This window comes from Falco punctatus (assembly GCF_963210335.1).
Source record: "Falco punctatus genome assembly, chromosome: 6".
Taxonomy (NCBI): Eukaryota; Metazoa; Chordata; class Aves; order Falconiformes; family Falconidae; genus Falco; species Falco punctatus.
Window position 1 is genome coordinate 60694362 of NC_137585.1, and position 27591 is coordinate 60721952.

The 27591-nt window shown below is 37.8% G+C and overlaps 1 protein-coding gene across 10 annotated transcripts in view; it reads left to right on the plus strand.

Annotated features, from left to right (window-relative positions):
- Positions 1 to 27591, plus strand: part of NAV3 (neuron navigator 3) — a 494512-nt gene that overhangs the window by 255786 nt on the left and 211135 nt on the right. For 8 of the 10 annotated variants that reach the window (XR_013928956.1, XM_080392484.1, XM_080392479.1 and 5 more), the window contains exons 6-8: positions 11891 to 11959; positions 14632 to 14771; positions 21590 to 22628. Coding sequence is in view for 9 of the 10 variants with exons in the window: in XM_080392484.1 (XP_080248610.1) it covers positions 11891 to 11959; positions 14632 to 14771; positions 21590 to 22628 (1248 nt within the window). In the remaining variant the exon portion in view is untranslated. The remainder of the gene's footprint in view (positions 1 to 11890; positions 11960 to 14631; positions 14772 to 21589; positions 22629 to 27591) is intronic. The other 2 variants (XM_080392485.1, XM_080392482.1) reach the window with 1 other exon arrangement.

Here is a 27591-nt window from a genome sequence, read left to right on the forward strand (position 1 = left end):
TGGTCTGTGGTCCTTTGTTACTTAACAATAGTTCTTCCAGGTTTTTGGGATGAGAGGAACAACAAAAAATATCTTATTATTAGGGCAGAAGCCAGATAATTAATATAGTAGCGAACACCTGAATAGCACATTCTTCTTTGTTTGGTAATGGCAAAACTAATGTAAGTAATCTAAGTAATGGCAAACCTAATTTGAGTAAATTTTCAAGGGTATTGCAAAAGTTTTCTTCTTATACCTATTGGTATTTTATTTTACTTGAAGACTCACATATTTCTACTGTGTTATACACCTGAGAAATAAAGCTGTCTTTTTGAAGCACTTTATACATTGAAGTGCATTTAATATATACATGTTTATATATGTACAGACATGTAAGCAAAATCAAAACATATACACTGAAAAAGGTGGATGCTTTTTATAGACTTTGTACTTTTTAAAAATATTCAGTTAGCAAACATATTTCATGTTGTAATTTAAGTCTTTGAAATGATGTCTTAATAATCATAGTTACTTTAAGTTAGATTATTCCATTGGAAAATGTTATCTTATTTGTTGCTTCCACCTAAGGTATAGTAAGCATATTGCTCAATTTCAACTTGATTTCCTAGGGAGTAAAAAGCCGTTGTGTTTGCTTTATTAAACAAATATGAAAGTGATGTTCTCCACCGTTTCACAGAAAAATATGGATTGTACATGGCAGAGAGAAGTACCTATGACAAGTCACACAGAAGATGGTCAGGGTGGAGAAGTGGTAGCATTCAGGCCCTGCTGAAGGCCAAAGAAGTTTTGTCCTTGTATGTACAGGGCTAGTGTCTCACTCTCCTAGTTAGAGAGTGGTCCTCATGATGATGACGATAATGATGGTACTCTCATCCTGATTTCCAGGTTTTGATGTCCTCCGTAATGATCAATGTTTGTGATCATTACTGGGTCTGAGCCCATTCTGCATGCCACCCAAGTAAACCTACTTCAATATCAACTTCAATGAGAGGGTGTTTGGGCCCTTTGTGAACAGAAGCTGAAACAGGCACAAAAAGCAATATTAGGATTCCACAGCTTTCATAGCAGGCTGTTTTGATATAGTAAACAAATAGAAGCCCCAAGGGAAGGTCATAACCAGAGTATCATGAGACTGACAGGATTAGGTTTGTGCAGAAATATGGAATTCTGAAGACTAGTTCAGGAGGCTAGTTGTCCTTGGATGACTAGGTAATCACTGTGTTCTACAGGAGACAACACAGATCAGGAATGTCATTAAACTGATTTCTGGAGAAGCCTTTCTTCCCTTAGTGTAAGGTTGGCATAAGAGGATAATGAATTTTCTACGTCAGGCTCCTAACACAGTTATCTGAAATTATTAGTCAGTGAGGCGATACTTTAACATTCCTGATCCCATGTAATCTGTTCATCACCAAGCTCAGAACTGTGAAAATTGTGCACACAGAAGGAGAGTAATATTCTGCATGTGAAAGAGTATCATTGGCCTATCTAATGCTAGGGCCAACAGCAACATTTCACATTAAACATAAAAAGAAGGAAGTAAGTTGATTTATGGTGAGTGGAATTTCATTGTGAAGAATATGCTGAATTTATGGAAGATTATAATTTCATACCACTAAGTATAAAAACTCCTAACATAATTTAGATGATTAGTGGAAAAATCTGCAGTAAATAATAAATGGTAACCTAAGGGAGAGAATGGTTTTATATGTGATTTCTGATTTCTTTTTGTCCTAAAATTTCCTATATTCTTGTATAACTGAGGGAATTGAATACTGCAGTATCTGAGGTAGGCACTTCACTCTTGTGACTTTGTTGCAGCTTTGAGATTTAGTTAAAAAAAATACAGTGCTGGTGGCCTTATTTATATGTGTCAGTACAGATAGATGACAACAATGGTTACATTATATTTTTATGCTTTGCTTTGCTAGTGGATTCCATTATCACAGCAATACATCTAAACTTTCTACAGTGATGATCTTTCAACCACCCAGATACTAAAAGAAAACACATGTGGATGAAAGAGGTTCTGTCTCATTTATGGATTAGGCAGTAACTGGTTTCAGTAAACTGTCAGCAAAATTCCCCAAGACGGACAAACTATTTTATCACGTACAGGAATGATGAACACAGTTTGAGGTCCAGATGGATTTTGTTAAATTTGTTATATTAAAAGAGCACCCTGGTTTTCCTAGGCATATAAACAAAGTTAGGTAGCTGATTTCTACAGTCAGTTGCATGTCTGCAAGGAACTGGGTTTCATGTTGCCTCCTGCTCAGAAGGACTAGGGGAAAATAAGTGTATTGGAAATTGTGTGAAATACAGTAATGCAAGTGTAATGGTTATGATTATGATTTTAAATAGATCCATGCTAGAGTAATGGCAATCTGTATGCCAATCTTGGTTACACCACTCTCAGTTTAGAAAAAGGCCTTTGTTTCAGTGTTCTCAAGGTTTAAATTATAAACTTAACAGTCTATACCAAGTGCACTACACTGACATAGGTTAAAAAATGGTATGTGTACGTAGTCGTGTGTCTTCCTTGTTTAATGGAAAGGCAAGAATGATGGGTTATATGGGTGGACAGTGAGGTGGATCGAGAACTGGCTGAAGGGCAGAGCTCAGAGTTGTGATCAGTGGCAGAGTCCAGCTGCAGGCCTGTAGCCAGCGGTGTGCCCCTGGGGTCGGTACTGGGTCCAGTCCTGTTCAACTTGCTCATCAGTGACCTCTGGATGAAGGGACAGAGTGTACCCTCAGTGAGTTTGCTGTCATATTATACTGGAAGGAGTGGCTGATACACCAGAGGAGATCCCCCTCTGCTGTGCCCTGGTGAGGCTGATCTGGAGTGCTGTGTCCAGTTCTGGGCTCCCCAGTTCAAGAGAGACAGGGAACTACTGGAGAGGGTCGAGCGGAGGGCTACAGAGATGATGAGGGGGCTGTAGCATCTCCCTTACGAGGAAAGGCAGAGAGCTGGGCCTCTTTAGCCTGGAGAAGAGAAGACTGAGAGGGGACCTTATCAATGTATGCAAATATCTTAAGGATGAGTGTCAGGACAATGGGGCCAGGCTCTTTTCAGTGGAGTCCAGCGACAGGACAAGGGGCAACTGGCACAAACTGCACCACAGAAAGTTCCATCTGAATATGAGGAAGAAATTCTTTACCCTGAGGGTGACGGAGCACTGGAACAGGCTGCCCAGAGAGGCTGTGGAGTCTCCTTCTCGGGAGACATTCAAAACCCACCTGAATGCTATTCTGTGCAACCTGCTGTAGGTGAACCTGCTTTAGCAGGGGGTTGGGCTAGATGATCTCCGGAGGTCCTTTCCAACCCTGACCGTTCTGTGATTCTGTGAAAATGATGAACCAAGTTTCTTTGCTGTCCTTAGCTCTTGCAATTGCTAGTCACTTGGTTTTAGCGAAGGGAAACAAGTAGGTAGTTCCCGCTTTTCCCACTCTAGAATTGTTATCTAATGACTGCAAAAAAAAAAAATAAAATAAGGAAAAGCTTTATTTATTCTTTCTGTTCTTTGTTTTCTACTACGTGTCTAAGGGAACAAGCTGCTATTAGTTTAATCTGATGTATTTTTATGCATCTGGGAGGTAACACAGAATGAATTGCTTAATGTGATTGCACCAGGACCTGCAGCAGCTGACCTTCAAATGGACCTTAGGGATTTAATTTTACTTTAACTGAGCTATCTTTCCATCTTGAAAATCAGCTGTGGCCCCATTTCTTTCTGCTCCTCAAAGATGTAATCATTACAGTCCTCAGTGGTTCCCAATGAAAGGAACTTCAGGAAGGATGTTATTTCATCTTCACCTTCGTTGCCCTGAAGTCCAAGTAACTAAAGAACATAGTATCTCTGTGTACCAATTAAACCAGTTAATTGTGTACCTAAGTAAATAAATTATATTTAATAATGATGAACTACAGAAAAATAGAGGAGTTTTGTTCTTGTGATAAGCACTATATAGGTCATCAGGAAAAGGGGCTCTTGCACGTGCTATTTGTTTGCATCATATAGCTATGAAATTAATTTACACGTTTGGTATAACTGCCATTACATGCTGGGAATTACTGCAGTTTCAGGAGTTTTCTAGGCTACATCTATGGTATATTGACAGAACATTGTAAAAAGTACACCATCATAACCTCTTACATATTAATTATACATTATTACTGCCACAGTTTCACTAGCAATTTTTTCCCCCTAAAATTCACCTTAATGGCTGTGGTTTGAAGCAGTCTGAAAAAAATGCATTAGCATTATTTGAAGTTTTGTAATACATGCTTCTGTTTCATTTGAGAGACTTAAAAATTACCATACACAAAAGGGTTACTTTTTGATGATTGCAAATTACTAACCTTTCTGATAAACTTCACACAGAAAAGACAGAATAATGCAATAGGAAAAATGCATTTGTCACATGTTCCTTCCCTATAGCCCATTCTCTCTAAGATAAGAAGATACCTAATATTTCTTAAGCTTAAAGTACTAGGGGAAAAGGGGATTCAAAGCAGATTTTCAGTTTCTAAAACAAGTGGTCTTTTCTATAGATATAATATAGCACATAATAGATAGAAAATATAAAAAAAAAATAAATTATAAAGTATTTTATAGCCTCTCAATAGCTTTTACTTTTTTTTTTTTTTTAATGTTTTCATCTCCTATTTAACCATTTCACTGTGAACTTCTCAGAAACTGCTTATATATTTTACCTTCTGACATAATTCTGTGGGCTGTATCCTGAAAAACTTGTCCTTTATGGGTTGGTACCTGCCCTTGTGTGTCATTCAGTATCTTCTACAGTTCTACCTCTTTGCAAAGTACTTAATGGTTGTCTGAACATTTTCTGGAACATACCTGTGACATAGTTACGCTGATTTCTCCTGTTCATAAATTACCTCTGGATCTGCTCAAGACTGATACTTCTTTCTCTGCCTCTTGTTCTGTTTGCATTTCAAAATGTGACTGTCATCCTTTCATGCTGTCTGTTCTCACAGTTTTTAAAAGAGTGTTTTAATTCTGTTTAGTGATGATTCTCATTCTATGCATTTCAGATATTCTCATTGTCTGGCACTTGCCTCCCTTGCCAATCATTACTTTTTATATTTCAGTTTTGATGCACTTTGGCCATAATTTTCACTGCTGCTAATCCAGATCATGGAGAATTTAATGGGAAATGTTCCATTCACCCTTGTAACATTTGAATCCAACTTTTTGTATATTACCTGTTGAAGGAATAGAAGCTTTATAATGTAGTTATTTTCCCTTCAGACATTCTTTGCTGCTCCAGCCTCACTCACCGTAGAGATTCATTAATACTTCTCATTCTCTGAGAATGAGATTGTATGCAACATTGTACATGTATTTTTTCCTTTCCAAGGCCTGCCACCTATTTAAATCTGATGTCTTGCAAACATTTGAGCTTGAGTATAATTTTGTGTATAGGGCAAATAAAATTTAAATAAAGGCAAAGTGCAATGGGAGCCATATTGCATTATTGCAGTCTTCTTTCTTTCGTTCTGTGATTAATTTTCTTACCTATTCTGAAGAAAAAAGTTCTTTCCTTATTCCTATTTATTCCTTAATTCTTTGATAGCAAGGTGTGACACAGTCTTTTCCTTGTATTTTTGCATTCATTTAAGTCATAGTTTTATGGTTTTACTGCTACTTTCTTTGCTGCTGTCAGTCCTCTGTGTCAAATTTTATCTCTTAGTATTTTCAAAGACTGTGCAACAAATATGATACACTACGTATTGTTGTAGTGCAGTTTTTGAAAAAACGTTACATTTTGCAGCTACTATGCAGATTACTTTCTCTCTTCATTTACCAAAAAACAATTTAAACAAATCACGACTCTGTACACTTCCAAAGAAGCATAGGTGGTGCTATTTATGACAATTATTGCCTAAGAAAAATGGATTAAAACAGAAATGAAAAAAATAGCTTTTTTATATTTTAAATTCACCATTATTACACAACATAAATTAGCAGCTTAGGAAAAACACTATATACATATATTTATGTGTATATATGTATTTGTGTTTTGGTTTGCTTTTTTGAAAATGCTTATGGGATCATAGCTGAAATATTGGTAGAATCTTGTAATTTCTTTATATTACATAGCTTTTTACTATTTTAGAGATAATGGGGAGACCACACAAAATAGTCAAAAATGTACTTTAATTACTTCAATAAAAACAGGTTTAACTATGTGGCAGTTGTTTGATGCAGGTTTATAGCAATCGCAGCCATCCTTTAAGATGTTCATGCCTGTGGATTTTCTGGAAATCTATGAAAAGGTTCAAGAGACAATGAGTGTAAATTTGAAGAGGTGACAACCTCAGGCTTTCTGGTATCCCCCTTTTTCATTCCCCCTAGGAAAAAAGAAATAAAATTTACAGTCTTATTCTATGAAACTGTGAACAAGAATAGCGGCATACATTACATACAGATCATCTACTATAATTTTGTCATAGTGCAAGATCATAAATGGTATGGAGATAAGGTCGTAAAAGGGTATGATTGGTCCCTAAGGGCCTAGTCGTGCTGTTGTCCACTTGGCCAATTTGTTTAGAAAATTTAGTGGTTTTTAAAAGACTGCATTATTTTAGGTGAGCTACAGGTCAGGTTACTCAGATTAGCTAAGTAGTACATTTTTTACTTGATATCTTATTGTTTCTTTTATGTTGTGATCCATATATTCTTTCATTAAACTCCACAGAATACCTATACTACAGATACCGGGATGAGGGTGGGAAAGGTATGCTCACTGTGGTGGAGGATCGTTCTTATTACAAGTCACCGTGTTCTGCAAGAATATAAGTGTTGATGCAACACTGGGCTATCTGTGTTTTGGTTTATGAGCTGTGAACAAAAGGAAAATATTAAAAACACAACATTACTTATACCTAGAAGCCTGAATCAGTTGAAGACAGACTTGTATAAGATGCCGGAAGTTCAAAGAGCAGAAAGGAGAAATGCCCACCTAATATAAAACAGATGACATGGTATGAGCTAGAACTGCCTAAGCCATAGACATTTCCTCTTGTGAATGCAAAAATAAATGTGTGATTCTGTGTTATATATATATATATATAAAGTACACATCTATAAAATATACCTACAAAGTACACCTACATATAGAACATTTACATTTACATAAATAACATTTTTTTAAAAAAATATGTAGATAGATACATAGATGTAAACATATATTAATTCACCAAGACTCGGCTAAAAAGGCCAGAGAATTGTCTGAAAAATATTGTTTGTGGAAAAATTCAAGTTTTTTGATTTTTTTCTTCAGTGTTTCTTGGCTGTCCATTTAAAGGAATGAGGGATGTTTTACCTCTCCAGACTTTTTGGTATGGTGAGGAGACTGGAAACTTCCATTTCCTGTGGTATCTCTCCAGGCGCACTTGGGATTTGGAGTCAGGTGAACCTCAGAATATTATCTCTTGCACTTTTTGCCAGGCAAGCTGATGAGTATTATACAACCAGGGAGCTTGTTTAAAAAAAAATAAAAAAAAATATGTGTACAGGACAATCAAGACCTTCTGGGGAATTTTTTACATTGAAAATGCATTCTTTTTAAACATTTTTTTAATGAGTAGACCATACTAATAGAAAAGTCTTGAACGATTCTAGAGTGGAGTTACCTTAGTGATATAAATGCATTTTATAAGATCAACAGCATATTAAAGTTCAAGTATGCCAGTAAGGTAGAATTACATTACATACTATGAATCCCTTTGCCTTTTGTCTAATTTTAACAGATCACATAGCTGGCATTTTAGAACCATCATGTGACTCTTAACATTACAGGAAAATGACAGTATGATGTAACATGATCCTTCTAATCTTTTGAAAGACTGTTAATAAAAAGTAGATGATATTCAGGGTGATGCTGGATGGGTTACTTTTTGAAGAAAGAGTTTAAAGTATTTTCAGCTTGATTCATGCTCTGTATCCAGGTTTAGTAGGAGTTCCATCCTTCAGTTTTACGTGGCGCACACACACTTTCAAGGAGCTGCTTCTTTCCTGACATACTATGCTATTTGTATAGCAGCAAGACACACTTTTTGGCAAGTTTAGTCCAGTGTCAAGCAGTCATTTGCCTTCGCTCTTCTTCTTTGTTCTTATTTGTCCATTTCAGTTGAATATTTCACTTTCAGTGGGAGAGCATTTAAGAACTTTCAGTATGGTAGCTTAAATTTGCTTCCTAGGTTTCCCTACACCTCAGGACCATTTCTTTACCCTTTTATCCTGCCTGCAATTGCATGCCCTCCATCAGTTCTCTGTCTTGGTGGAGCACAGTGCTTAGCTCCCCAATGCAACTGACCATGCTGCATAGCCATGTCACATAGTGCAGGGTCCTGGTTCCTGCAACCAGCATGTCTGTAGTACAGCTGTGGTGTTGCCCATCAGCACCTCAGGGTCAGTACAATCTCTAATGTCTCTGTACCTTCCTCTCTGCCTCTCTGCAGAACTGCTTTTCTGGGTGGTCTCAGGATGTTTATTCCGTCCTCTCACAGCATTTAACAAAGGGACCAGCAATAGAAATTATCCACCATCACTGTTTCATATCTTTTCTGTTGACTAGTGTTTCCCTGCTTTGCAAGGGAAAATAATGAGGCTTGATTTCTACCTGGAAGCCAGTTTGCAGGGTCTAGGTGATTCCTATAGATTTGGGATCAGATGCATATATGCCATCTTACCTGTTTTTACATCTTACTGGGGTTTGCTTAACCAGGAGCATCTGCCGTCTCTTCCCCTATGCATTAGGTGAAAGAGGAGAGCTAAGCATGATGTCTGGTCCTGGACCAGGTCCAGTGCCGCAATTGCCAATGGTAGGTTGCAGCTCCAGAAGCAGTGGAGTTTCCTGCAGGCTCTGTTGTCAAGATTAGTCCCCCTGTAGTTTGTATGTCCCCTTCCTACCAATGCGCTGTGGCTGGGCTTTGCAGGTGACTGCTATGGCTCCTTTGAGAAACTGAAGCTGTGACCATGATGGGAAAGACTGCTGGTAGGAGTATTATGGCAGTGGAAAGGGTCTTGGGAGCAGACAGCTAAAAACCAGAGGCTTTCAAAATTCCCCTTTCCAGCCCTCTGATAAGTAAATCCTTCCTTGTCCTAAATGCTGTAGCATTAAACTTTTACTGTCTGGTTTGTTAACATGCATTTGCTGTTTTATTACAGGCACATATTTATTATATCTTTGTGTGGATCTGTAAGCATAAAAAATTATCTGTTTTAAGCAAACCAGGTTTATTTTCCTGATTGCAAAAATACTACCCACAGGCAATTATCTGGTAAGATAGAGGGCAGCAGGTAAATATTTATTTATACATTTAGAATTGTTGCTAGACTAAAGTGTAGTCTGCATCTGTATTGCAGTTCACATCTATAATAGTGGGGTCAACACTTAGGGAACAGGCATCCGTGCAAAGCTTTAATGGGTCCAGCACATCCAGTGCTAATTGAGAAGGAAAACCCAAAATTGTTAGGAACTTGATGCACCTGGTTTATGAGCTGTTAAAATTATCTTTTTCCCTTTCATTTGTCACATTACTTTGGAAAACAAATTTACTTAGTTACAGTGGAAATGTTGCTTTAGTGATGATGACACATCCATCAATGCCTTTCAAGCCTGTCTGGAAAGTTTGAGAGCAGTCTATAGGCTGATGTTTCATGAATTTGCTAGTGGATGGAGTCCCAATTACAGACATAGAAGGAAAGCACTCTAGCAAGCTTTTCCAGATAGGTGTTTCATGTATTTTTTGCTATTAAAAAGAAAAAAAGCGAAAATAAGGTACAATCTGTCAGTGAGCTAGCTTTTCAACAACTTGGCAACATCATGGAGATTAAGTTGTTTGATCTTTCCAGTTACTTCGGAATTGTGTTTGAGGTAGAAACCCTATGGTACGCTATGGCAATGCATCCTATTCACTCTGTTTTTCAGCTCACTGTCTGTGTTGATTGTACTGTGTATCATTTTACCTTTTACGACATAAGTGCACTAAGGTTTTGTCTGATATACCATTTTTCTCACAAACTTCTTAGTTTAGTCAATGCAGATAACCAGCCAACCATTTCTAGATTCCTTCATTTTAAATATGTTGAAAAAAATACAAGTGGAAGATCTCATCAAAACATGGGTTGTTACGGCAGTCACAAATTTAGCAATTTCAGCAAAACCACCTATGTCACATTTGCATCTTAACTCCAGCAGTTATTAAGAAAGATAGCTGTAAGTGAAATAAAATACAATATAGTAATTACTAGATAGATAAAAATACATAAACTGTAATTATTATGGTACTAATGTAGTCTATTATAATTCCCACAAAAGTTATGTTCCTACGAAAAAACCCCACTTTGTCAGCATTACTGTGAAGATGTATGTCAGAGAATTGAATACTGCTTTTATATGTTGAATAATTCCTTTCTGCCCTCTTAAGGCTGAAGTACTCTCCTTTTTATAAATTCATTGTGTGCACACGTGCCATTTGTAATTGGCAGGCACAGAGGCAATGCTGAATCCTTTATTGGGGCTTAATTTGGTAAGGGAACAATAATCACACATCCCCTTCAAGGCTCACATTGTCCCTTGGTTTGTGCTTTCCCCTCTGCCACTGCCCCTCTTCAGGACTGCTGTGCCAGTATGGGAAGACCTTTGCCCCTTGAGGACTCCTCCCATCTGCTCTGTACTCAGGCTCTCTGCTTCAGTGGACTAGCAGAAACTGCTTAACACTTTTCTGGTAGACTCAATACCACCAGGTGTTTCTTGTAAGTGCTGTCAGTCTATAAAGCAGGGCCTGGAGCACTGTGGTTTCTGCTGCTACTCAGAAGAATTGCTGGAATATGCACAACTGTAAGATACAAAAGCAATATGTGACTATCAGTTTCTGCTTACTCAGTTCTCTGTTACTTCGTTAATAATGCAAGGAATTTAATGTTGTGATTGCACCTGGCTTAGGCACTTGTCTATATGCTCAGACTATGTGGATCCCAAAGGATGCACCTGTTTATAGTAACTGAAATTACCTGGCAGGAGGCCGTAACTTGGCCATGCATTTGATACATCCCCTGTACAAATGTCTAAAATACTAGAGGCATAAATTTGCTGTTTAATAATGACACATTGTTGGGTATCAGAAGGAACATATAGCTTTTAGGCCTGTCGTACAGTATGTCTTCTGTTATAGAAATGTGACTCGGATGCCTTAATAGATGAAGGTGCATTTTCCTATCGAATTTAACAGTGAGCCTAAGCACGTCAGGGCTTTCCTAATGAAGCCTCTGATTTGTTGCCTGGGTAATGCATCATATACATGACCTGTGCTGCTGTAACGGTAATGAAAATTATAATGGGATGCTTACTCTATACAGCACTACTGTCAGGAGGGTCACCTTTCTTTAGCAGGAGTTTTTCTGAGTCCATGTTGGATCTGGTATAGCAAATAATTCCTAACTGCCAGACCATGAACCCAGTCAGGTTGCTGGAGAAACTAGTAGCTGTATATTCATACTTAATACTTTTTGTTGATGAAAAAAAAAGGCACAAAGTTTTGAGGTGCACTCTATGTGAATTCAGCTAGACTTCAGTAATTCAGTCATTGTGGAATTTTGCCTGCATTGTCTATTCCTAAGATAATTTCTAGCAAATGAGACAGGTTACAACAATATCCATTATTTCATATTCTGTTCATTGCATCTCTCATAAAAATCTGCATGTTTGCATTATATCATATTTTTGCCAGTTAATTTGTGTTTTCTATCCGTGTTCAATTTGCATTCATTAACTCATAGTTTGCTGGTAAGTGTGTTCTTTCTATACATGTTCAAAGAAATTCTTTAATTCAATTTCTCTGTTTCTTCTCATACAGTCTCACAGCCAGATATGCAACTCAGTCTAATCACAGTGGAATTGCAACCAGTCAAAAAAAGACTTCTAGGTCAGTTAAATATCTCTAATTTATTGCTTGTTAGTGATAATCAAGCAAGTATATGCCCATTGATATTTTATCCTTTGGACATAAGCAGGCATTAAACAATGTGTATTTATGTTATGCGTGCAAGCTTTGCAACAATGAGCTTTGCCACGGAAAAGCCTTGTATGGACTGGAAGGACCTGATTCATACTGTATATTAGCAATATTTCTGGTTGTTATGTATCCTGCATCTTTGTATCCTGCATGTAAAATTTTGGATGTGGAGGATTAGTTGGTGATTTTAGTGCTCTTACTCTCTGGCTCAAATCCTTACTTCAGTCGTGAATGAAAAGAAGTTTGGGAGTCTGTCCCAATTTCCACTAGATGTTTTTTGTGTATCGTAGACACACCTGAAAGGCTGAGTTCACAGAGCCAAGAAGCCACAGGCAGGAGCAAAATGAAGCAGAAAAAAGGAACCATTTCCAAGACTTCTGCTCCATCAAAAGTAGCCTGCACACAGTCCCCACTAATGACGTGCTTTGTTTTGACAGTGAATTTGACAGAACTGTGTGTAGGAGCTGACCTGTTTTAGATTGCATCAGTACTTTTAGTTTATCATTTCCATGAGCACTAAAATCTACAAGCCAGATTGAAGAAGAAACTGAGGTCTAAAATCTTCTCTTGTTTCTAGCTTTTTTTTTTTTTTTTTTTGGGTGTGTGTGTATTATTAATGTGTTTGTTAATTATACCTTTGCTGTACAGTTCATTGTGAGAACAATGAACTCTAAATTGCATAATTTACAATAGAGATTGCATTTTGCAGTATAGCGCACTAACAATCTGAGTTGCTGGTGATAGCTCGGAATGAGCTATACCACGGTCCAGTTGCTTTGCACCTGCATTTATAGGTCTTCCGTTTTCCTTATTGCTGATGCTCCTGTCTTGTCCACATTGAACATGTTGGGGTTAACAGTCTTATTGTCTAATACTTTAAATCTGTGGCAGTGTTTCCGAAGCCTTTTCAGAGGTATGTGACTTGTCCCTTATTTGTTATTTTCCTCTTTGCATTTCCTTAGCTGCTTAACACGATTCTGCAAGAGTAATTTAAAACCTGAATTCAATTAATAAAGACAGCAAGTGAGGTAAACTGGAAAGTGTGTAGAGCAAATGACCTCATGTATAATGTGCTTACTGTGGCAAGTTCTTGAATTCTGGCATGCAGAATATATGCAGAACTATTTTATATTTTAACAGAACAGATGAGTTTCCAGTGTTGCACATGCCTTCTCATTGCCTTTTTCATTACCTTTGACAAACTATCTCAGGGCTCTTACTGCCTGTCAAATTAGGGTAATGAGAAGGAGCAAATGGATTTTTAAGTTTGTTTTAGTGCATTCTTCAGGGAACAGAAGATCACTCGAATTCATGGGTCACTGTAAAGGTTACCATCCATACAGCTGTAGAGCAGAGACAGTCTGCTCTGGGCTCGGCACAGAGACTAGCAGGGCAGGCTGGCGGCCAGAATGAGCCATAAAAATAACTAATGGATTAGCTCTCTGAGGCTTAAATTGGTAGAGGAAGAGAACATGGAGCTGTTTACATATGTTTGCTAATGAAAATCTGTTATACCAGTATATTTAAAAAAAAAAAAAAAAAGTTTGGAAGAAATCTAAAATTTTGTAATTCTTTATGACATGATTTTTTTTCTCCCTTCTGATGCTGCTCTTTTGTAACGTATGAAACTAACAGAATTTGATACCTCTGGTATAGTTTATATTACCACTATTAAAATCATCATATCATTCCAACAAGTGAGAAACAGAAGAGAGAGATTATTCTCCTATGGCAAAAGCCTCTTGCTGATTCGAGCATTTAATTTTGTCTATCAGATAACAAAACTGGAAAGGATTGGGGGTGCCCACAAAGATGCTGCAGAAAGTTTGACGTAAGCATGTATTAAAGAATCTTACATCAGAGAATAGTCAGACAGAAAAAAGATGCAGGCTTACACACACCAGGGCAACAGTCTACATATTTTTCCGCAGCATGGCCATAAAGTAAGGTTCAGATGGTGGCAGCAAATACTAACAAATGAACTGTATAGTCTATATTATATGCTTCTATCTAAAAGATATATGTGCATCTGTAGCATATAACTAAAATAGGAATTTTCAGTATTTTTCATTTAAAATAACAAGGTGGAAATGTTTTAGCCAATAGCCCTCTGAAAAATAACCAAAGATGGTAACTAAAAAGCCAGCTTCTATGCTAAACACAGCTGTGAAATTTGCTAGAGTACAAGATACAAAATATTTCTCAACTATGTATTGTGCTTTCTAATCAATTTCTGTAACATTTCCTCTTCAAAAGTGACAGATTTAAATAAAAGTTGACATTGCATTGCACTTTAATGGTTTGTTAGGGTGAATCTGTTTTAGCAATGTTAATGGCAAATGCAAAGCATCTTCTTACACGTCTTGTGACTCTACAAAGCATCTTTTTTCCCTTCTGTGTGCGTAAGGATATGCTTTTATCTTCATTTGTGGAGTCTAACTAATTTGAATCCTCTTGTTCGTTGTTGCTTACCTGAAATCATTGTTTGCAGTTGTTTTAAATTCTGGTCTGATATTTTCATACTGCCTCCTCTATATGTTGAATTACATAAAATGAACGGATTTCTGATTATACCATTCCAGGCTTCCAGGACCCTCAAGGGTGCCGGCTGCAGGCAGCAGTACCAAAGTCCAGGGAGCTTCTAATTTAAATCGGAGAAGCCAGAGCTTTAACAGCATTGACAAAACCAAGCCTCCACAATATGCAAATGGAAATGAAAAAGGTAAGTGATTAAAAGTTACTAAGCTCACTCTGTATAACATACAAGAGGTCGGGGGGGAAATCAGCAAAAGAACTCATCCACAAGGGTCAAAGTAGTGAGTGAATATTGAGACTTGGTAAGGAAGACCTGTCGAGATACAGCTCTGAATCAGGACTTGTGATTGTGTTGGGATTAAAGTTCAGAACTGAAAACTTTCAAGATGTTGTAATTATATTTTATCTCTCTTTGATGGAAATATCACTAGGTGGTTTTTCTGAAGTGAAAATGAATCCATATTGGATGCCTATAATCTTGGCCCATATTTAGGTCTACTCAACCCAAAGGAAGGCTGCTATAATTTTCAAGGGACTTTGCATTCTAGCCTCTAATGAAGAAGAATCAGAATATTATATTTGCATCAAAGTATTATATATGTCTATTCCTTCAGAACCTTACCTAGGGTATATATAAGTTTCAATAAAGGATTGGAAGTCAAGTCAAATGTAATGAAATCTTGCAGGGATTTGAATTCAGTGTTCATCTTTTATTGCCTCCTTTAAATATGAACTTCCATTATGGAAACAAACTTTGTTCCTTGGGTCCTTCTGTTATCTCTCATCCTGACAGTATTTTCCGGTAAAATATGCCTCTTAAGGCTTTATTCTCAGAAAGAATAATGTAAAAACTCAGCTTTCTGAGTTGTGTAACTAATCCATCCCCTTCCCCCTCTTCTTTCTTCCTTTGTGTAATGAACAGCATTTTATTCATATCTCTCGGTTAGAATGCAGTTGAAAATGATACAATATACATAGTACCCGTTTGCATCCTTGGGGTCTGTGGGAGGAACAAGTATGCAGTGAATGTTTTTCATCCAAGCAACAGGCAGCTATCCAGATTTTTTTTACAAAATTCTGATGAACACACTTTGCCCCTAGCTATATCTGAAGATATAAAACCATCCTTTCAATAGTTATTTCTTTATTTTTACTATCAGGTTTGAATGTTTTAGATAGTTCTATAATGGGATTTATTTTGTCAAGGACTTGTTTATGGCAAGACATCCAGGCTAAAACTAGAAAGACATCAGAGTGAAAACTGAGTAGACACTCTAAGTCACAAATACGATAGTGAGGTTATGAAGTAGATGTGGCTGCTTGAGTGAAGGTATGTACAACAGTTAAGGTTTTAGAATTGCTTCGTATTGTTGACTTAAGTTTGCTACTGAAATATGTGAGAATGAAATGATTCAAGGTGAGACATGTTTGTAGATATTAATGTTCTTAGTTCATAACTTGGAAACTGTCTTTTGACTGCTAAGGTTTGCATTGCATTGCACGTTTGCATGGCTTTTTGCAGGATGGATTTCTTCATTTTCCCATTTCTTTACAGCAGAGAATGAGAACCTTGAGATGTTTAGTGAAGTCATCACTTGCAAGAGGATAAGGGGTGGCTTTGTGTATAATTATTCAATTAATTTTACAGGATATAGAAAATGTAATGTTGCATAACTAGAGTACTATATTTGAGATGTTGCTGTCTGCTCTTTTTTCTTTCTTTTAAAACAGCAGAATGGATGGAAGAACACTAATTTTACATTGTAGTATAAACCAAATACAAGTTTTTTTCAAAGGATAAAGCAGAAGTTGTTTAAAGAAAAAGACTGCTGTGAGTGCAAGGATAGCAAAGTACTACTTTTTATAATACCCTAAAAGAACACATGAGAACCCGTATTTGAATTCACTGTGCTGCTACTTTGCTTAAAGAGAAAAACAGCTGAACTGTGCCATATTTTAGATTTTTTATAGTGGTTAATTTTTTAATATTACAGTGAAGTTTTCAAGTAGTCCTTTGATATTTTTTTAAAGTATTTAAGGATGTCCTGTGACCTGAGGTTTTTTGAAGAATATTTCTAGAAACAAACTTCAACCCTCACAAGAGCAATAGTAATAATAGCAAACACCACTAAAAAAAAAAAAAAGTGAGACATTATGTGTTGAAAAACTGATTTTTCCTTACAATGCAGCACACATAATAAACCTTATATTTCAAATTTTGCTTCTGATGCAGATGCTTGGAGCAATAACTTTAACAGCTTCTATTGAATGGTTATACAGTCCATACACTCTAATTTCTGAGGCATAGATCACATAGTAAATAGCTCGTAATTCTTTATTACTGCTGCATAAACTGAAGAGGGAAAAGAGACTATTTGTGCTAGATATATCATCAGCAGAGGTTGGGACCCCCAGACCTCTTCAAGGGCAGACAGACCACTTTTGGCACATTTTGCTCTGCTGTACACCTTCCTGTATGTGCTATAAGGAGACTTCAGAAAAAGATATACAGGATGAGGTATTATTTTTAAATACAGTTATATGTAATACTTGAAATCCATTCCTGCATAACGTGGTTTCCAACTCAAGTCACAGTGGGGAATGGATATGTCGTAATAGAGTTTAAGGAAACCTGAAGGTGATCCAAAACAAGATGTGATATGGGCCTTTTATTTGGTATTTAATTATTTAATATATCATTAATGTTATCTCCTTTGAGTGTTGCTTAGGGAGTAGTAGTTCAGACAGCAAGAAGCCTGAGCAAATGCAAGTTTACTCTCCATTAAGGTCAGGGCAGTTTTCACCAACAGACCCAACCCATTGCTATGACACTGGTAACTCTGTAGCTGTGGCTGGGTCAGGAACACAGAACGTACCAAAACAATATACCTGCCATTAGCTGAAAATCATCTGTGGAGATTTAGTGAGCTGATTTTTTTTTTTTTTTTTTTGGGGGGGGGGTGGGTGGGGTGGGGTTTTTTGTTTGTTTTGTTTTGTTTTGTTTTTCCCTGGACATCGCAGCTTATGGGTGGGTTTCAAAGAACACATCTGTTTTCCAGGTCACATCACGTCTATCTGCTTCTGACTTAATAAAATAAAGATGAAATAAAACTATGAAAATGACACTTTGAATAAAGTAATTATTCACATTACTAAGAAGGTGGATACCCAGGGCATTTTGAGACCAGCAAAGAAATACTGCTATAATTCAAGTCAAATTTTAAGAACAAATACTTGCACTTTAATGCTGAGAAACACTGTATCTGAACACTGATAAGGGTCTCTATGTCATGGAGTTTAATTGTTTGCTTTTAAATATAATTTAATAATATAAAATGGTGTTAGTGTATCATCCAAACTGGGTTTCAACAGTATTTGGTTATTTTGCCCATACCAACTCAGAGAAACCGTCCTGGAACTGACGATGCAAATCTTTGTTCATCTGTGGCCAGTATGTACATCTATAGCTAATTTGTTTACATTTCTTCTGGTGTCAGTATTTTGCCAGTTGTCCCTCTTGTAATTTGTTTACATTTCTTCTGGTGCCAGTATTTTGCCAGTTGTCCATGGTGGTGTTCTCCTCCTGGGCTGCTGGAAAGCTGGACAGTCCTTGCTCATGGCCAGCTGGAAAGGAACAGTTGAACAAGCTGGATTCCTCTTATCTCACCAGATATCTCTTTGCTCCAAACATCCTTATAGCAGTCCCTTGCAACTCTTCCATTTTCTACTAACCATTTTTATTCTGAGTGACTGAAATTAGATACTCTAATTTGGGTGCCTACATACTACAGAATATTTAGATTATCAGTACCTAACTGTGCTGCCATGAGGGCGATATTGTCACAGAGTTTCTGTCTTCTCCAACAGCACAGAACACATCACGGGTCACAGGTAGTAGACAGGATGCTGACTATGTATTGGGCCCAAGATTAACCACTCATGTGTCTTTTATTTGTGCAACAGCCTGTGAAAAGTGGACTTTAAAATGTCCGTCCTGGGCTTGCTGGTAGAAACATCTCCGCACTGCACACCTGGGGGGTGCTGCTCTGCTTTCCCAGCACAGGTCGGGCAGAGCTCCGGAGCACTGAGCTGTCAAGCAGAACGCAAAATCGTTTTTACCACGAGCTGATGCTGTATTTAGCAATGAGGGGGTTAGGTCCTAAACAAAAGACAGTCTTCTTATAAAATTCAGTTTATAGAAATACTAAATCACAGGTTGAGTTCACTCTGTATCAAAATCACCACAGGGTGGGGACAGATTTCATGTAACGAACAGCTAAAGCTAAGTCCAACTGTAAGAGCAGAAAGCAATGAATGATGTGCAGCTTCAAGTAATGCATTTGGGCTGGGGAGGAAATAAATCTTTTTATTCCACAACTTTAAACATACAGACAAGCTCCCAATATTTCTTGAGAGCATGCAGTCCACATTTCTTGCAGAAACATTAAGGATATACTTTAAATTGAAGATTAAAGGCAAGTTACAAGTTAAAGTTCTCTGTAATTTTTGGATGCTGTTTATGATTTGTGACATAAGGATCAAATAAGTATCAGTAGTTCCAGAAACTGGTGTTGGTTTTGTTGTTGGTTGGGGTTGTTTGTTGTTTTTTGTTGGTGTTTTTTTTTCTTTCTGTATATGTAGCAGAACAAGCTGTTGATGAAACACTAAATATTCTTCTTTTTACAACGTTTCCCTTCAATGAGTATAATATTATACAGCAGGAAATAGGGTAAGGCACACATTCTTCTTTTTAATCAGAATGCTTTTTTTTTTTCTTTTTTCTTGTAGTAAAACTAATAGCCTGAAGCCATACAAATGTAACAAAATTAATGCAACAGAGGGTGGTGGCATCCCACTGTTCACAGATTGTTACGTGTATTCTGCATTAGCTTTGCATAGTCTTACAACGAATTGTTCTGCAAAACTATTGGGATAGATGAAGACCCTAATCCTCCCTTGTAATTAAGGCAATCTTAGTGCAAGGCAAGACGTGTGCAACAAAGTCCTTGTGCACACCCAGTCCTGGGCTGTCATCCACGAGGCTGATCCCTGGTATAAATTAAGGAAGCCTGAGGGCTGCAGTAATTTCCAACAGCTGTCCTTGGCCCCAGGCTCTCTTCCAGGATCTGAGGCTTACCAGAAAATAGCAGGGCCTCAGTCACAACTGCTTTGTTCACAAGGGAGGGGTCAGCTCTGCAGCTGCCCACCAAAGGTGCTCTTTGTGCATGGTGCTGCCTGGAGCCTGGGGAATAAGCCGTAATCTTACCTGTCCCCAAAAATGCTGTGAGGCAACCCTTACCAGTTAATGTTTTCTTGCCTAGTAACTGAATGCAGCAGAGCTGCTTGAAACCTCCTGTGAAGGTGGATTGAGCTCATTTAGCCCTGTGAAGTTTGCATATCAGGCTAAGGAGCACACAAAAAACTCTGGGCAGATGTAATTATACAGCTTCCATTGAAGGTGGAGGTGATTGTCCTGATGGAGTCCAGTTGTTCATAGTGTTAAGCAAGAAAAAGTTGTTACATTTATCGTGTTACTTTTGTTTGGATTTTTTTTCTAATTATTTTTCTTAATGCTATTTTAAAAAGTAAATTTTGCTATGTTTGCGTTCTCTTACAGCTCCCCTTTGAGGATGCTCAAAATCCTCCCATTCCTACGTGTATTAGTGGCCTTCAGACTTCCAGGCTGGTAGTCTAATCCATACTAGGGCCTTAGGGCTGAGACTGCAAAAATGAAAGTGATGCAGAACTCTGTGCTGAAGGGACAAATGTCTTCCTTGTCCTCATCTGCTGTATTAGTCAGACGGGGGGTGGGGCAAGACATGACGTTAGTTTCATGTATGTATGCAACACATCAGGCACTTTCTGCCATTTAATTAACTATATTTGCATTGCATGTCTCATGGGCTTTCTTATAGGTCTGAATTTTAAATACTATAGGCCTAATTCACTGGCAGTCCCAAGACTGAATGGAAAGACAAGATAAATACACTAAAATAAAATGTCATCCGCTGAAATAGCTACACATATTTGATTGCCATTACCACTTCATTTCGCTGGTGCTCCAGAGTTTAGATACTCAGATACGCCTTGGAAATATGAGCTTCATACAGAAGAGCTTAACCCTTTTGTGCATTGGTCTCTTTTGCTTAATGAGGCTAGATGACTTTTTTGAAAATCATGGTTGTCAGTTAGCATAGCTTGATTGTTGCAGGAATCTTGCTGTCATTCACTCTGAAGGTTTGCTGGAGTTCCTGGACAAGATAATGTAGTGAAGGTACCCAAGCCATGTAAACGAGCCTTCTGTATCTACCTGAGCTTCAGGCAGAAAACAAATATTGATGCTGTACCAATGTAGATGATACATCACTGTAACTTTCAAGTACTGACACTGGTTAAATCACTGATAAATTTTTTCCAACCTGTGAAAGTGTACTGGGTTAAGTTCCTGAAGTCAGCTACTAAAGGTTGTTAACTGTACTTAAAAGAAAAAAAAACTATAGTTACTTGCTGTTTTTTACTTTTATGAATACTGATCATACTCAGTCCTCCTCCTCCCACCCAAAACCTTAGCTTTCTAGCACATACTTTGCTTTCACTAAACATTAAAACCATCTCTGTTGTTTTTTTTTCCTTCAGGTATTGTAGCATTCTCTTTTCTTCTATGTTTCAGTGTGTGATTATTAACATGTGATTGGAAGAATTTCTGTATGACTTAGTAAATATAGAATCTTTAAACTGGAAGGTTTAATTTGCATAATGAAACGGTTACAAAGAAGGTGTTTCCAAAGCTGTCCTGAGCTCACAGAAGTGTTGGACAACACCATGATGGTGAGGGAGAAAAAAGGCATTTTTGGTTGAGAACATTCATGTTCCATGCACATGTAAATTATGTTTATTATAAATCATGTGTAACTGTGTTTTGAATGCCTGAGGAGTATGGTATCACCTTCAAGCAGGACATGGGAGAATAACTGTACCATTATGGTTCTTTCTGGTTTTTTCAAGGAGATTCCCCAAAAGGCCCTCATCCATCTGCAGGCATGAATGGAAATGTGCAGCATCCCACCAGCACCGGGCAGCAGCAGGTCTCTGCCATACCCTCTCCAAGTGCCAGCAAGCCTTGGCGCAGCAAATCCATGAATGTCAAACACAGTGCGACCTCTACCATGCTGTCTGTGAAGCAGCCTAGTCCCGCAACCTCCCCTACTCCATCTTCAGACAGGCTCAAGCCACCCCCTTCTGAAGGCGTGAAGCCCCCTTCATCTGGACAAAAATCTATGCTGGAAAAATTCAAGCTGGTTAATGCTAGGACTGCTCTGCGACCCCCTTTGTCACTGAGCTCAGGGCCTAGTGACAGTGGAAGAGAGGATGATACCTTTTCAGAGTGTGGCGAAATGGATGTCTTAAGCACTGGGGTGAACAGCGGCGGCTCCACAAGTAGCAGTCCTAAAGTATCACCGAAGTTAACCCCTCCGAAAGCTGGAAGCAAAAATCTCAGCAATAAAAAGTCTTTGCTACAGCCAAAGGACAAAGAGGAAAAGAACAGGGACAAAAACAAAGTTTGCACTGAGAGAACAGTCAAGGAGGAGAAGGACCAGGTCACTGAAACATCTACAAAGAAGAGCTCAAAAATTGCAAGCTTAATCCCAAAGGGAAGCAAGACAACAGCAGCCAAGAAGGAAAGTTTAATACCATCTTCCAGTGGGATCCCAAAACCTGGATCGAAGGTGCCAACAGCAAAGCAGAGTGCTTCATCCACATGCACAGGAAGTAAGGAGGTTGAAAAACTGAGGACTACAAAAGGAAACCAGTCCCAATCAACACCAAAATCTCAACTTAGTGAGAAGGCTTCTCCTTCCTCTGGTTTTGCTTCTTCTGAAGGGAAAGAACCAAGCACAGCTCTCACCCCAGGGTCCTCCACGGCTCTGTCAGCCTCGATGGTTGCAAGCAGTGGCCAAGGCACGGGAAATGGTGTTGTCCAGCTTCCTCAGCAACAGCAATACAGTCACCCCAACACTGCCACAGTAGCCCCTTTCATTTATAGGTAAGGTCACGGAGGGAAATTCGTGTTGTGTTACCATTTAGGAAAGAGAGCTAAAGCAAGTGGAGTAATTGTGAATCACGCTGTTATGCTTCTTGTCTCACAGTTTCTATCACTGCATCATGCACATATTTTCCTAATGTTATTTTTTAATTTATGTTACTGTATGAACAATTTCTTCCAAGAACTCTTGAGTCTCTACCTTGTACAAAAGCAATCCCCTGCAAATATTTGCCATTTAAAATTCAGGATCTTTTGATTAGAAATACAAATCACATGATGCATTCCCTGTACTGCTTTTGAAAGGTCACGGCTGAGTCAGATTTCTAGTGCGAATATTCCTGTTTGCATTTTAAGAACCTCAACATTTATCTGCTGATATTCAATAATATTTGCTTAAAATATGCTGCTCTCTTTAAAAATCCTAAAATAAACTACTGATCTTTCAGAGTATGAAATAGTACTATTTAGTATTAGTGGAAAAACCATACACAAACTTTTGCAAATATTCAAAAATATTTCAATGTATTGGGCAGAGAGAAAAGATTGCTGTTTGCAGGTCCTTTTTCTGTTTAGTTTTATATGTGAACTATGTATAGATTAGCTCCATGGAGACAGTTATATTGTACAGGTTATACAAACTCTTCTGATGGCCAATGCTCTGGAATAGATGAATGAACAGTTAAATGCATCCACCTTTGGCTGAATTTATTTTGCTATTTGATAGAGCAACTGAAGAGAAGCTGGGAGTTTTCATTGTCGTACAGCTCAGAAGACAGAGTAAGTGTAGAAAGACTGGCAGGCCAGTTTGAGTAATGATTTCAGATGTCAGCTGTTGAAGGGCTTTAGCTACAGTTGTGGGTAAATTTAACATCTGATAAATGACAAATACATTATCAAGCAAAATATACTGGCGGTGTTCGTTAGTGAGTAGTACTCTAGATAGTCTTGGCTAAAGATTAAAGAGGTGCTGAAGTAGACTCTGAGGGAGTATATATATCATTACACACAACTAAACATAGCTTCAAACCCAATCTGGATGAGTGATAAACTGTTTAAGTTAATTATGAACAAAAGTAGTTCAGAAAAACGTATGGGAGGGGGAAAAGGCATAATCTAGGTTATATTTATTCTAATACGCAATGGGTAGCCTCTTGAGTTTCAATTATGTCTATCACTGAATGTGCTTAATATGCATGTTTCTTTATAACTGTCTGGAATAACCTCAGTGATGCAGACAAGTTGATGCATAAGATGGCCTACATATGTGTTAGGGTGCATATATTAGGAGAGAGAAAAATAAGCTATGCTTTGTCTGCAGATGTATGTGCTATTTAATGGCAATTTTTTCCACATATCGATGGCATTCCATTGCATGATGGAGATATCTTATCATTCTTTTAAGCTTCATCATGAAGCAAAATATATTTTGAATTCTAAAGGGCGATGGAAGCATGCATCTTCCAGTAAAATCTGGTATTCATAATCACCTGTTTGCTTCAAACAGACAGCAAAGCAGACTGCATTTGATATCAAATCTCACATGAAAATCAAATTCTCAGAGCCGAGGTCTGATCTCAGAATGCCATGAACTCAGAGTAATAGACCGACATTGATGAGGTTACTTCAGTGTATGTGCCTCTGCAACTGAGAGCAGAATCTGACCCCAAAATACACAGTAACTACATTCCTTACCACTCGCAAGAGCTTTGTAATAGTACAGAATAATTTCATAAAATATAAATATAACCAAGGATAAAATATTGACATTTCCACAGTTAGCATATCTATTCTTGTGAACATGTGGCAATTGGAAGTGTGCATGAAGCTGAGGTACTGTATTTACATTTTCTTGTTCTTAAACATAACTGTTTTCTGAGCAGTCGCCACAGTTTATACACAGAATTTTCAGGAGCGCTTCTTAGCTGCCAGAACAACTTTATAGATCATTGAGTTAATAAACAAGAATTATCATTCAGACTAACAAGTTTTTTTTTTACAGCTGGAAGGAATATCTGGGCTCTGCGTTTGTACTGCTGTCCTTTAGAAAATTTCAATATAATTTAGCAAAACTGCAGTGCATTTTCTCAACAATCCTGCAGAATACTGCAGTATTTGGCAGTGTACTGCTGTGATCAGTTTAGGCTCTTAGCACAAGGATAAGTGAATGAGTGCTTTTTCTGGTTCGTTGCTAATACTTGCTAATATCATGTATTTTGCAATGTTTGATTATTACCCAAGAGTCTATTTCAGTAGATTTGTGAGTAAACAGAAGTGTTCCAAAGAGTTTCTTTGATGCTGGCATGTACTTTGTTTAAACAGGGAATGCAATGCTGTAATAGTTATCAACACTCATGTATTCAAGGAGTTGTGTATTTTTATTAATGGACAGTTAATAGAAAATACCGTTTCGCTAGGAGGTTCTGAAATGGTATATTGCACTCTTCAGCTTTGCACTCTCGGTCCTTTATACTATCTGATATCACATTGAATTTTTAAGCCTCTTAAACACTATGGCATGGAAATTCATATGGGACTACTACTCCTCTTCAAAGATTAGTAGCAACTAATCAAGTCAGAGTTGCATTTGAGATAAACTAAATGGGTATAATTTGAATTCTTCCATCCTTCTCAACAAGTGATTTTTTTATTTTCAAATGCAGTTGTGAATGTGTTATTTACAGCCCATTATGTGTTCCCTCTGAAGTTGACTGTAGGGTCCAACTGATATAAGAAAGGCTGAAGCAGATGTAATTTAGTTGCCAGAAAGCTTGATAAGAAAGATACAGCAGAAAAAACAAAATGAGGGTGTAAGAGATGGTATAATTGTTTAAAGTACACCAGCCACTACTTTAAATCATGCATTCTTCTACACAGACAGAATTGGAGGAAGATGGAAATTGTGTTGCCTGCCAGAGTCCCCTTAGGCTTCTGTTGAAATTGGCCATTGTTATCTGCCTAGTGGTGTTTAAATTTCAGGTGGAGAAGAACAACACAGAAATTTAGTGCTTGCTAGGTTACAGTGAAAACAGGGAAAAAAAGGTATTAATGAAAAGAAAAAAAAGTCTGAATCTTTCTCCTAAAACCTTAGCAGGAGAATAACAGGTTAATTGCTCAGTATTTGGAGTTCTTAGCTTTCCTACACGTTGCTCAAAAGTGTAACAGAACCTGTAATTGCAAACATTTTCTTGCACAAAGAAGAGCCTGTTGTATGCAATCATTGCTTTATTTTTCGTAAGCCAGATTGTGTAAGTTTGCATTATTTCCATAAAGTGGGAAACATAACAGTCCCAGGAGTAACACAAATATCACCTCATACCATGGGCCAAATCCTTAGCTGACGTAAATCATTATAACCCTACATGAAGTATGTGACATTGACAATTAACATCTGCTGCTAATTTTCTCAAACACCAAAGGAATATTTTAATAGAATGTTGAGTTGTAACTGGGTGCATGTGCTGCAGTTTTATTTTATTGACTCTTCCAGTAACCAGTGCAGGAGCCTAGCAGGTCTCTTTTCCATGGCTGGAATATAGAATCTGAAGTGCTCAAATCCCGGGGCTGCGGTGCTCAGGGATTGCTTATTGCCTGAAATATTGGAAATATAGAAACTACCGCAGAGAATTAGCTGACCACTCATCATCCTGAGCTCTACTTCTATGTTGTGCATTGCTTAAATTTCAGTTCTTCAGCTAAGTTCTTAGTTTAATGATAGCGACATCTGGAAGAAGTTTCAGCACTGTCTGAATTGAGACCTTGCAGAGATATTCTTTCAGTGTCAATGCTGGACTACAAAAAACAGTTTGGCACTCCTTTTGTCCCTGAAGAATAAGAAACTGGTGATTTCAGCTACCTAATAGGTTGTTGTAGAGAAGATGGGGTCAGACTTTTCTCTGAATTGCAAAGTGAAAGGGTAAGAAGTAACAGATGCAAGTTACAGCAGGGGAGATGCTGATTAAAAGTTAGAAAAAAATACATCTTACCCTGAGGGTGGTGAAACACTGGAGCAGGCTGCTCAGAGAGATTGTGGAAGCTCTGTCCTCAGACGTGTTTGAGACCCAACCAAATGAGACCCTGAACAACTTAATGTAACCAGACGTGCTTTGAGCAGGTCATTAGACTAGATGACATCTAGAGCATCTTTCTGATCTAAGTTACTTTATGATTCTGTGAGGACTGAAGTGTTCACTAGATAGAGGCAGAGAAAGGAAATACCAGTATAATAAGTAATGTGTCACTAGGTACTAAAATCTTCTTTCTATCTCCTTTCCTATATGGTGATTGAAACAATTCTATTACTAGACCATAGTTTCAAGGATGTATGGGAAGTGCAGAACAGTGACAGATGGAATGGAGGAAATAATTTGGTTGCACCTCTGGAGGCACAGTGAAATTCAGTTCCAGCTGCCTGTTCAGGATGTTCTTGTACTGGCTTTGGGAAAAAAAAAAATAGACTATTCTTCAAGGAACCTGCAAACACAGCATCTGCAGGGTTTGTTGAAGCCATATTTGCATCCAGTTTTAATGACCAGAAGCTACTTCTGGTAGTTAAAATTTTCAGGGAAAACCATGCTATCAGTTAATTGTGTTTGTTATTAGATGGTCCTGTAAACATTCTGCAACTCTTTCTTTAAGAACGTGATGATTCAAAGTTATACTGCATTGCTTTATTGGTTTCCGTTGTTTACATTACTGTTGTGAAACAACAGACACCACCAACACTTTGCAATTGTAGGTAGCGCTAAACATGACCACTTACCAGTTTTACTTTGAACAAAAACAGTGTTTAGAAAAATCCTCCTTTTTTTCTCATGCTTGATTCTCAAGTAATTGTGCAAGAAATTTTTTCCAGTGTAGAGATGTTGCCCTAAAAGATGGGAAGAAGGATTGTAAGTGAAGAAATCATTATAAACACATACTTGATTGAACCTGACTTGAAACACTAGCTTGATAATTCAGTTGC